Here is a 13,363-nt window from a genome sequence, read left to right as displayed (position 1 = left end):
GTTATGTGGTGGTCAGTTTTTGTTGATGGAGGAAGGAAAACTGACAACTGTAGTCAATTAAGACCCCAGTCCAGCCACTTGCCACGTGCAGAATTCAAACTCTCAAGCTCAGTACTGACAGGCTTGTGAATGTTTGAAATATTTAACACCGACAATGTATAAGGCAATAAAGCTAGATATTCCTTGAGTTTTAGAGTATGTCAATCCCATAAATTCCCTATTTATTACACACTCATATATTTTAGTGAAAAAGATAGTGTACCAGAAACATTGTAATTATGTTTATACAAAAATGTAATAGCATGTTTATATTTATGTATTTTAGCTGCAGAAAAAAAGTTGAAGCTTTCATTATGTTTATTATTTTTATGTATTTTTAAGCTGCAGCAAACAAATTGAAGCTATTATTAGATTTATTATTTTTATATATTTTTAGCTGCTGCAAACAAATTGAAGCTGTTATTAAGTTTTGCTGTTGGTGGACTGTTGGGAGACGTCTTTCTTCATCTGTTACCTGAAGCATGGGAATCTTTAGATAAAAGTATGTAAATTAATTTCTTCAAATATAAGTATATTTTAATTTGTACATGAAAGGTAATGCATGAAACTGTATTTATCTGATTTTAAACATCAGGTCAATTTTGTTAATTTTATTGTCTTACAAGTGAAAGGATTTCATTCTCATCCTATTAGAATTACATCCCCTGTTTATATCACTTCTACATATTTTTTGCAAGTTTTGTAATTTTTCATGAAAAAAGCGAAATATTCTTTAAATTCAGACTTGTCTCACCTGCAACAAATATCGCCAGCAGCCAACAGTTGTAAATTTCTAGGTCATGATCCAGCAAATTTCAATTAAATTACCAATTTCAATGCCCTAAGTCTTTTTCTTAAGTTAGCTTTAAAGGAACTACTTATGATCGACAATGGTATTTTCTATAAAGTTACATTACTATCAGTACATCTCAGATTGACCCTGCCCTCCAGCAACTTTGAATTATCAGCAATGTTGCTGTCCATTAAAGACAGATTATCTTTAACTGAATTGACTGACGACAGCCAAGACATATCTCTTTGTCAACAGTTTATTAATGTAAAGACTCACTGTCATATCTTTTTCAGTATTTCACCACTATTGTTGTATACAGGCAATTCTGTTTAGCAATATTTGGGTCAGTGTGACCTACATTCACAGTGCAATGCTGTTCAACCACAATTTGCTTTAAAAACTATATCCAGTGATTTTCGTTAGCCCATATTTGTGCACAGGCACTTGTTTCTATCCATGCAAAGACCCACTATCAACATCTGAGATCAATGTTTTTTTTAATGAGTGGTAAATAATCATTGATAGTGGGTCTTCCCATGGATAGAAACAAGTGACTGTGCATTTGTGGGTTATAATTCTTACATACTTGTCATCTAATATTTTTTATATTTCAGATAGCCATGACCATGGAGGTCACCTGTCAGTTGGATTGTGGGTATTAGCTGGAATACTAACATTTTTAGTTCTAGAAAAGGCTTTTGCCAAAGAAGGAGAGTTTGATCATGTATGTATATTTTTCTAATTTTTGTGCTATTTTCACATTTCCTGACCGGTGTGCGAAAAATATTTCTCCTCACTAGTGAAAAATTTTCTTGGCAAATGATTAGTCAAAATTTGATTATGACGTCAAAATGTTTTGTTTTCTTCTCAATTTTCCTATTGTGACACCATGATAAAAGGCGACCTTACCTGATGATGTCACATATAAAGAACACAAGTTTCTGAAAATCTTTGCAAAAGAATGATAAAAATCATCAGAGAACAGATTCGGACACTATAACTTTAAATAATAAAATTTAACTGTCTCGAGTGGAAAAATATCGTAATAAACTAGTTGCAGTGTAGGAATCTATATATATCAACAGATTGTCTTTTGCAAACTAAATGATAAAAAACAATGTGATGTAAATACAGATCCTGTAATAAAATACTGTGTCATTACTTTGCATCCCAAAATCTGACAACATTCTGTCAGCCAATTAAAATCCTGCTTACAAATTTTTGAAGGTGTGTATCATTACAAAATCAGAGGATCCAAAAAGATCTCTAAAACAAAAAGTTGTTTACTTATAGCTGAAAGCTGTAGGATGACCTGTAGTATTCACACCCTTGTCCTTTGGTCCTTGGTGGTTAGCTGCCTCATTTGCAATTATACCAAATTTCCATACATTTATAAGGATTTTTTGATTTCCATTGATGAACTTAATCAAGTGGATGCATATATACATATGTTTAACCCTGAGCAAATTTTGCACCTGTCCCATTAGTCAGGAGCCTCTGGCCTTTGTTGGTCTTGTATGATTTTTAATTTTAGTTTCTTGTATATTATTCGGAGTTCAGTATGACATCCATTATCACTGTACTAGAATACATTTTTTTTAAGGGGCCAGCTGAAGGGCGCCTCCGGGTGCGGGAGTTTCTCAATTTTACTAGTCTTTGTTTCAGAATTATTTTTTAATTTATCAAAGCGCATGCAAAGCACCAACAATTCAACTTTTGTTTTGACAAGTTTTGTTTTTTAAATAAATTGAAAGTTTCCAAATTTCTTCAACAAAAGAAAATTCATTTGTTTTAGAAGAGTAGTGAAAAAAATAGTGAGTTTCAGTAGAAAATTAAGAGAAAAAAAACATTTAAATAATTACACGTTCCAGTTTGCAATTGGGAATAAGGTTTGTATTAGAGAAAAATCACCCTCATCACAAAAGATTAATGTTCAGTGCCTAAAGAAATTTGCTGTAATATAATGATTTTGAAACTGGCTTCTGGTGAGAGACATAAATATTGATATGCAATGAATATTTTAGGATTAATATTATGTAATACTAAAGCAAGAAATTGTCAATAATAAATTAAAAATTGCCATATAGAAATCCTTGTATTGGAATCTAGCACAATAAGTTTAATACTGAAAAGACAATCAACTTCATTGTTAACTTATTTGAGTACATGTGTACCATGAATTATAAAATTCACTCCTGTACCAAGTCAATTAATTTTTCAAGCCAATTATTATCACAGTGGTATTAATGTTCAAAAGAATAATTAATTGTTACAATCAAACATTGATCCCAAACCATGAGGGAACAATTTTCTGCCGGTGAAAGAAGGATTATCTATGCTTTAATCTCTGCAATTTCTGGAGAATTCAGGCAGAAAAAAATCATCTATAATATATATCTGTGTTGTTTGGGGGAATGCTGTATCATTAAAGTGTACCTACCATCTCCTTTTATTGTTATGTTACTGGTTGGATGGCAAAGGAGAAGGTCTGGTAAGGACCGATTTTGGCCTCAAATTTCAGGTTCATCTGACGAAAGATGTTGACCACTTTTTAAACACTTAAGTGTCTATTTTTTTTTATTCAATTAATTTATGTGAAAGATTTTAACTAATTTAGTCATTAAAAACGCTCCAATTCAAGCTCAAATATGAAAAATCTACCAAATATGCTGAAAAATGTCACTTTTAAGATGGTTTTAGTCAAAAATGAAAAAGGCCGCTTCCGTGTTCATCCTCAATCTTTATATATAGTATGAAATTCAAAACAGTGTAGCTGTGGCCATTGATTGACCCATCAAAATCATCCATTGACTGGGACAATTTACGTGAACGTTTGTCTGTAACAACCACTGTTCATGACGTACCTACGATAGACATTTAAACTGTGGGGTCACCAAAGGTTTCTTAACGCCTTTAATTATAAAATAATTCGAAAAATTAATCAGGAATAACCTTTGTGTTTTGATTTATATAATTGATATAAATCAAAATATCGTGTTATTTCTGATTAATTTTTCGAATTACTTTATTTAGGTGTTAAGAACCTTTGGTGACCCCATAGTTTAAGTGTCTTAAAAAAGTACATAGTGAGCATTGGTCGTTACATACAAACGTTCACCTAAATTGTCCGAGTCAATGAATGATTTTAATGTGTCAATCAATGGCCACAGCTACACTGTTTTGAATTTCATACTATGTATTATCATCAAATACAACTAAAGTTTAAATATTTTGGATGAACACGAATGTGACCACTTTCTTTTTACACGGAAACCGTCTAAAATTTGACCAAAATGCTGGAATTGTGAAGATTTCAGTAATTTAGCATGACTTAATGGTGCTAGTACTGGATATATGTACATCGTATTGTCAAAAACAGCCCATATTTATGTAGCAGAAGCATTCTACTGTCAAATAAAAAACTAAAAGTATACATTTTAACAGTTTTGTAAAACTGCTATATTTTGGGGCCAAAAAGGGGTCTTACTGGACCTACTCCTTTATCTATGCAGTATGGGCTTTGCTCATTGTTGAAGGCCGTAAAGTGACCTATAGTTGTTAATGTCTGTGTCATTTTGCTCTCTTGTGGACAGTTGTCTCATTGGCAATCATACCACATCTTCTTTTTTATATTATACCATAAGAAATGTCAATTTGCATTAGGTGACCCATAATGCATTTCTTCAGAGCAAATTTAAATTTACAGGATAACATGCATACATATAATCTTTATCAGCAGTAGATATTCATGTGGGCATAAAAGGACTCAACAATTACAAATTAGCAACTATTATTTATACAATAAACTTCATTGCTGATAAGTTTCTCTTTTGTATAATAACCTACTAGTATATGGAAACAGGACTTTATTTTTATAAAACATTAAGACTCTATTTGATAAGTATCACGGTTTTAATGGAAAAATGAACAAGTTCCCAGAATAGTAGAGAAAACGGGATATGCCTTCATCCACCACACTTTGAGAAAAGCTTCTTATGCTGATGATTTGATAATAATTATTCAGTTACAATGTATAAATTCAGTAATAATGTATTATTTCAGTTACAATGTATTATTTCAGTTACAATGTATAATTGCAGAGTTGCAATGCATTATTTTAGTTACAATGTATTATATCATCTACAATGTATAATTTCAGCAACAATGTATAATTTCAATTACCATGTAAAATTTCAGTAACAATGTATAATTTCAGTTAGGTGATGAATGTGAAGAGGAAGAAGTGTTGGCAGAGAAACAAAATAAAAATACAAATACAAAACATAAAAATTTACGGAACAGAGATAAACATAAGTCCAATAAAACTACCGAAAATGGAAGTGTTCAGGAGAATGGTAAATCTGTACCACAGTCAAAAAATATAAAGAAAAAGACTGGTACAGTTGAACAGCAGTATAAACAGCAGCAAAATGGTGGACATGTGCAGCTGTCGAAAAATACTGAAAAACCACAGGACATAAAAGTAAGTTTATATTTATTTGAAAGCTTTCTTTTGTTTGATTGTTTAGGTTTTTTGAACATCTGTAATTTGTATATCAGTGTTTACAGATAATCTTTCATTTGCCAACTCAAACTTCTTTATACTGCATCTCAATGATAATAATAAAGAAAACCATGCAGTTATATTTAAAAACCTCAGAACAGTGATAAGTCTGCCATATTGCACTGCTGGTTAATGTTCAGATTTCTGTAGGTATTAGATATTCTTCAGAAGTTCTTTGGTTTTGGTTTAGAAGAAGATGTTTGAACATGCCTATTTTACATCATTCATTCTGTATCTTTGACATCAGAGTATAGCCATTCTTTCTAGGTCCTTCAGTTCCTTGTATCCATGTATTTTTATGGTTAACCTCAATTCATATTTTAACTAATTTCAACTGAATATCTGCGACATGTTTGAAACAGAATCTATAGTCCCTTTTCGGTTCAGTTTTGTCAATTTTCACTGTCAATTTTCTATATACAATCAAATAATTATCTAGGTATAATTCTCTGTAAGCTAAATTGGATAAGACGTGAACAGGATATGGTGACAGATTGAAATGATGATGTAAACTGATAATCTCTCTCATAATTACCTCATTTTTCTTGGAAATTGACTTTCAAAGGGCATAGACAAAAAAATCAAATATCTAATAACATGCACAAGGAAACAGCTGATGAAGGAAGGCCAATATAAGTATTAAAGATTTAGCAGATATTTCTTGATATATATATAATTGAAATGTAAAGATTGCGCATTTTTGTTTAAACAACTGTTAATTTATCAGATTTAATGTGGTTTTTCTCAAGTTTACAAAGACCCAAAGAAAAACATCAACATACACACATAAGTCATCGGAAAACCTGAACAAAAACTTTAAATCCATTACACAAGAGAAAATTAAATTACTGTGGATTCATTTATTATTGTTTGATACCAATTTTGCGGTTTTGTGGGTACAGGTGAACCACAAATTCAAATGTTCAACAAATGACAAGTTTTCTATAAGCCTTGTAGGCAGAGATTGGCAAAACCACAAAATCTGATTTCCACGAAAATGCAAGTTTTCATAAATCCTTGAAAGTTGATATCCATGAAAATTAATGAATCCACAGTACATCATTTCAAACTTTACCAAACTGATACAAGGTTTCCCTTTGATTTTCATATATATACAGAAGCCTGTTTTATTTTCTCACTTGTAAAAACTCATCAAAGATACCATACATGGTCCGAGTACACAGTTATCGTCCCTTGATTTTCGTTGTCCACCAATGTAGTCCCTAGTATGGACAGTGCGTTACTTGCCAATTTTGTTTATACCCCTTCCAAATGTATTTCTCCATGTTTTATGCCTCATATAGTAAGTCGAGGGATGAAATGACACTGTAAAAAAATTTGGGTAATGAATTTTAGAGTAAAGAAGTGATTTGGTCCAGTTGAAAAAGGTTAAAAATTAGAACTTCGGAAGCTGTCAAAAGATTTCAAGACCCCCTTAATAGGCCTTAACGTAAAATTGTCCATATTTTGAGTTAGAGCTGATGAAGTTTTCTATAATTTTGATATAATTTGTCCCAAAAGTAGTACATAACACTGTAAAAATATTATTATTGAGAAAGCGCAGGTGGGATTTTTTATGCCCCACCTAAGATAGTAGAGGGGCATTATGTTTTCTGGTCTGAGCGTCCGTCCGTCCCTCCGTCTGTCGTACCGTTCGTTCGTCTGTCTGTCCCGCTTAAGGTTAAAGTTTTTGGTCAAGGTAGTTTTTGATGAAGCTGAAGTCCAATCAACTTGAAACTTAGTACATATGTTCCTTATGATATGATCTTTCTAATTTTAAAGACAAATTAAACTTTTGACCCCAATTTCACGGTCCACTGAACATAGAAAATGAAAGTGCGAGTTTCAGGTTAAAGTTTTTGGTCAAGGTAGTTTTTGATGAAGTTGAAGTCCAATCAACTTGAAACTTAGTACAAATGTTCCCTATGATATGATCTTTCTAATTTTAATGCCTAATTATATTTTTTACCCTTTTTCACGGTCCATTGAACAAGGAAAATGATAGTGCGAGTGGGGCATCTGTGTACTTTGGACACATTCTTGTTTTATTTTCATTTATTGTCTAAAAGAATTGCACTACGAAATAACTGTGAACTCGGACAGCATGCATTTCATCTTCATTAGACACATCCAGTGGTAGATCCAGGGGGGGGATGGTTCTGGGGGTTAGAACTCCCCCCCACCCTTTTTTTTGGACTATCAATTTATTTGAATGGGGACATGTGGTTGGAAGCCCCCTTTATCCTGGGTTGAAGTTGAAGAACAAGTTTTCAAAAAGCTTTGTTACCAATTTGTAGGAGGAGAGATAAATTGTTATTAAATTAAGTTCTACATTGATAACCATGACAGATATTTTTATATCTTGTATCATTAAAAGCTGATAATAGGTAAACATCAATGAGACAGTAACCCAATGACACAAAAATATAAAGATATCTGGAGGTCATTTGTAGAGTCTATACAATATGACTAGGTTCATGATATATTACTAATATTTGCCAGGTAAATGGATTTGTTGAAGATGTCTGTCTGACAGATGTCATATAGCCTTGACTTTATGACTTTAGTCCAAGGATTGAATTCTATCTAAAGATTACATGATATTTGTTAACAATTTTTTGTATGTGAATTTATTTTTGTGGATTTTAGTATATGTGCATTTTACTGGGTTTTTTTTGCCAATCTTGATATCAGGGTTTACTGACTTGGAAAAGAAATCAGAGTGATTAGGTTTTGAAGCAGCAAGAGGTTTTTCAGTTGCAGTCCTTGATTACCAGAATTGAATTTTATATATATATTTTTCTTTTTTAGATAAGTGGTTATTTAAACCTTTTTGCCAATGTGATAGATAATTTTACTCATGGTTTAGCTGTAGGTGGTAGTTTTATAGTTAGTAATAAGGTAAGCCTTAAGTCTATCAAACAGATACTAATGTTATAATTTTCAGACATTAAACTGGGAAACAGCTTTAAATTACCAACTCAAATTAAGAAGTTTCACATTTTACATTTTTTGTAAATGAAAATGTTTAGTCATCTTTCTTTTCTGTTTATTATCAATCTATCCCCTATTAGATCGTATCCAGTAGCAGGAACACTTTGTGTATGTAAGTTATAGAGCGCATTTGTTTCTAACCTAAACAATGTAAACGATTACGCGCGTAGTCGCTTAATCCATTTGTTTCTTACATTTTTTTGTCAACGTTGACATCGTTCACGTAAACGATGTACGCGCAAAATAGTCGCGTAGTCGTTGATCGTTTATCGTTGAGACGTGTAAACGATCAATTTGTTTCTGCATCTGTCGTTTAAATAATTACGAGCACGTGTTGTTTTCGCAAAGTCCTGGTTATTTATTTCCCGCACTTTTACCTGTTTGTTTACAGTGCGTGAGTGTAATCTATTTCTGTCTAACTACGTGGGGTCGATTAAGTTTATTAAACGACGCATTTGTTTCTAGCAGCTAAAACGTTTACTAAACGATAGTCATCGATGACAAAATTTCGGGTTAGAAACAAATGCACTCTAAATAATGTAACTACAGCTTATATACTATGATCTATCTGATTGATGGTAGTTTCACTGATAACATTATTTATTTTCATGTACTTTCTCAAATCCCTGAAATGAGATAGATAATGAGTCCAGTGGTCAAGCAGCCACCTTGGGTCCTGAGTGACTAAAAATGTTTGTATGGATCCTGTTTCTTTAAAACAAAGACTACTTTTACCTTTATGCATCCAATTTTGTGTTTTATCAGTATCAGATAATGTAACCTATAATTCAGTAACTATCAAAGTTATATAATGTTTTATTGATACGAAACTTTAAGATGAGATACCTAGATTTGACCTTAACCTGATGTTAACTATCTTTGCCCTAACTGACCTTATTACAAAGCCGCAGTGTCAGTATACTAGTAATTGACCTCTTACTTATGAAAACCAACATTGAATGTAATTAACAATTTAAGTATGTGAAAAATGATCACAGAAAATTGCTGATAAAGATTTGTCAATCAGAGGTCAATATTTCCTACATGACCTCATTCCAAACTTAGACTAAGGCAAATGGATTTCAAACTAAACAATACATTATGGCCCGGTCTTGCAGTCATATACATATGATTATTTAACGAATCAAAATAATGGATTTAGTGTTTTGAGCACAATGTTTGTACTGCAAGCACTGAGTAAATATAAAAAAAGAAGATGTGGTATGATTTCCAAAGAGACAACTCTCCACAAGAGACCAAATGACACAGAAATAGTTATTTGACTGTAGGTCCTAGCCTGTGAAGAAATTCATGAAGACAAGACATTGATGATACTTTTTGGGGTATATTGAAACCCTTTGCAGAATAAGTACTTCTGACTAACAATTGATATTTTGTATATCATTGTTTAAAGATCGATGTAGTCAGTTGCAAGTTCATTTGTAGTAATTAATGTATGAGGAGTATAGACTTTTAAAGTTTGTTAGGAATCAAACATTTCTTCACTTCTTCAATAATGCTAAATTTTAGATCGTTTAAATGTTGTTTTATGATGTTCTATTCACAGGTTCGGTTGAAGTGGACCTCAGATTTAAATTGAAATGTAAAAAAAAAAATCACACTTTGACTAGAATATATTTGGATTGTTTTATTTTCATAAAGTTTTGACAAAATATCTTGAAGCAAGCAAGATATTTTAATTTTCAAAAACTTTTTATTTTTTTAAATGTTTCTTTAATATTTTGTTATTTTCAGGTTGGATTTATAACACTTTTAGCAATTTTACTTCACGAAATTCCACATGAAGTTGGAGATTTTGCAATTTTACTGAGGTCAGGGTTTGACAGATGGAAAGCAGCAAAAGCTCAGGTACATTGGCCTTTTTTTCTAGTAATATCATATCAGGATGTAGATTTGTATCTAAGGTTAATTAATGGTTAATATAGGTAGTATTTGAAAATAAACTGATTTACTGCAATGCAATCGTCATTTTAAAAGAAAAAGGATAGCAGTAAATACAAAAAATGTTTGACATAACAACAGACCATAACAACCACCAATCCCCAACTTCCCAGAAAAAAATAGGCAACTTTGAAAAACCCTGGTACAGGCACATAACACAAAGCAAGTATAAAGATATAAGAATGTGTAGTATGAGTGCCAATGAGACAACTCTCCAGCCAAGTCACAATTTGTAAAAGTAAACCATTATAGGTCAATGTACTGTTTTCAACACAGAGCCTTGGCTCACACATACACATGCAAAAAAACCTCCCTCTGATGGTCAAGATTATATTTTGAGGAAGAAAAACAAATCATAAAAATCTTCAAAGCCCAGCCATAATCACCAAGCCAAACAAATATTTGATAAAATAAGATGTTGACATTTAACAGCTATTGTTAGCTTTATTTTGACAAGATAATTGTCATATTTAATGTTCCCTATACAAGTAGATGTATTGTTTTATCCTTTTGTCTGTTTGCTTGTCTGTCAAATGAATTAGTTCACATAGATTTTTACAGACAACATAATCTTGGAACGAAGTGTTAAGTTATGCACCTTTATTTTTATATTTGATTGATACTTGTGGTTTACCACAGAAAAAAATGTACTTTCTACAAAATCTAGAAGCTTCAAAGTGCAAAAAGTTCAAAAGTTTACATAAACATAGAAAAAAAATGACAGAATTACAACATGTATAGTTTTACAATCCCTTTTTATGATAGAGATAGATTTTGTGGGTATTCTTTGCCAAAATAAAGGTGAATATAAAAAAAAAATTAAAAGATATGGTATGGTTGCCAATGAGACCCCTCTCCACAAGATACCAAAATGACACAGAAATTAACAACTATAGGTCAGTGTACGGCCTTCAACAATGAGCAAAGCCCATACAGAATAGTAGGCTACAAAAGGCCCTGAAATGACAATGTAAAACAATTCAAACGAGTAAACTAACGACATAATTTATGTATAAGAAATGGACGAAAAACAAGTCTACAAATTTACAATTTATTGATCAACTCATGAATAATATGCACCATTTATGCACTTATTTGATAGGTTTTTTTTAAAAGAATGTCCTGTGTGCCATAACCAAACAGTAGGGCTATTATCTTTTTTATAAATACTCAGGTTGAAAAAAAAAAATTCATACTGTATTTCATTATGATTTTTCTCTTTTGTTTTAATGTTTGAAATTTAACAAACATGTCAAATTATAATGCACAATTGTCTGACAATGCCTTTGTCTGTCTTTGTGGCTTATGCCTAATGTAGACAAAAAAATGATAATGCACTTTAATTGCTAGAACATTTGTGTAAATAAAAAAAACATAAAAGCAAAATGTTTGTAAGTCAGTCCACAGAAAGAGAAATAGGCTATTAAGACCCCTTTGAAGAATAAACAATTAAAGATTTTTAGCATAATTATTACCTTTTCAATAATATTTATTAAAAGATTTTGGAGTTTGATGTTTTATAGACAAATCTGACTCATACATCTAGGACTTTGATAATTCCTGTGTGGCATGTGATAATATGAAATATTTGTTGATGAACAAGATGCCAAAAAAGCTTGTTTTAACGTGAGAAATTTAACAGCGGTCAAAATATAAATAGATGCAGATTTAGGATGAAGATAGAATTGAAAGTGGAGATGAATAATGTGTCAAAGAGATAATAACACGACCAAAATTTAAAAAAAAACAACAGTTGAAGGCCACCAATGGGTCTTCAACACAGCAAGAAAATCAGGCATATTAAAGGTTTTTATGTGTTTTGTGCTTGAGAAAGAAAAAAAGATCTTTCAATTGCAGAATAATCCAAAAAGTGCCAGTAGGAAAAGTCAATAGCATCTAATGTTGCCTTTTCAATGCAGTTTTTTATTGCCTTGTAATTTATCAACTTATAATTTATTTCTAGTTGTTAACGGCAACAGGTGCATTAGTCGGTGCTATGACTGCATTACTTGCTGACTCAGCTAAAGCTGCTGGAGACAGTACAGCCTGGATCCTTCCCTTCACTTCTGGTGGCTTCATTTATATTGCATTAGTAACAGTAGTACCAGATTTATTACAGGAAACACATGCAAAGTAAGTAAGGGGTGATAAATCTGAAAAATACATGCAGGAATGCCTTTAATAAAATAAACGTTATCAATTTTCTTGCACCAGATGCGCATTTCGACAATACATGTCTCTTCAGTGATGCTCGTGGCCATCAAAATATTTGAAATCCAAAGCTTATATAAAAGATGAAGAGCTATAATCCAAAAGGTCCAAAAAGTATAGCCAAATCCGTGAAATTGGGGTCAATACTTTAATTTGACATTAAAATTAGAAAGATCATATCATAGGGAAAATGTGTACTAAGTTTCAAATTGATTGGACTTCAACTTCATCAAAAACTACCTCGACCAAAAACTTTAACCTGAAGCGGGACGAACGAACGAACGAACGGACGAACGAATGATTCTAACACTTGATACAGCACAATTTTTCTCCTGTATAAATAAGTTCGATTAAAAAAATAAGAACTGTTACCGTAAGATAAATACTTCATTGATAAAGTGGGTAAATCTGTATCGCATTTTAATTTCTGTAATTTTGTAAAGAATTGACATCTTGGTGTTCCCCAAGACATACATGATATCTTCTTTAAATCAGCTTATATTGGTTGAAACGTTACTGTAAATCCAGAAATTATTGCGTGCATTTATTATTGCGATTTTGTCATTTTAGACTTGAATGTGTTTTGAATTTTTACGCTTTTGAGAAAAATCCTGTTCAATTCATATAAAATATTTCAAAATGCGAGTTTGAATTATTGCGTTTACAACTCAGTCGCATTTTTCACAATAATAAAAACCTCGCATTAATTTCTAAATTTACAGTATTTCACTCTTAGCCCATTTCTGCCGACTTACATATTGTATTTCTACGGGGAAAAAGATATACTGATTCTTTATCTT

The 13,363-nt window shown here is 31.8% G+C and overlaps 1 protein-coding gene across 1 annotated transcript in view; it reads left to right on the top strand.

Moving 5' to 3' along the window:
• The window catches only part of LOC143072882 (zinc transporter ZIP13-like), a 32,174-nt gene that overhangs the window by 12,697 nt on the left and 6,114 nt on the right, over positions 1–13,363 (top strand). Inside the window, exons 2-7 of the mRNA XM_076248019.1 lie at positions 437–541; positions 1,447–1,556; positions 5,049–5,315; positions 8,208–8,297; positions 10,146–10,259; positions 12,316–12,485. Coding sequence (XP_076104134.1) covers positions 437–541; positions 1,447–1,556; positions 5,049–5,315; positions 8,208–8,297; positions 10,146–10,259; positions 12,316–12,485 — 856 coding nt within the window. The remainder of the gene's footprint in view (positions 1–436; positions 542–1,446; positions 1,557–5,048; positions 5,316–8,207; positions 8,298–10,145; positions 10,260–12,315; positions 12,486–13,363) is intronic.

This window comes from Mytilus galloprovincialis, chromosome 4, assembly GCF_965363235.1.
Source record: "Mytilus galloprovincialis chromosome 4, xbMytGall1.hap1.1, whole genome shotgun sequence".
NCBI classification, from domain to species: domain Eukaryota; kingdom Metazoa; phylum Mollusca; class Bivalvia; order Mytilida; family Mytilidae; genus Mytilus; species Mytilus galloprovincialis.
Note: the sequence above shows the minus strand (reverse complement) of the source record. Positions and strands in the feature narration are given on the sequence as shown.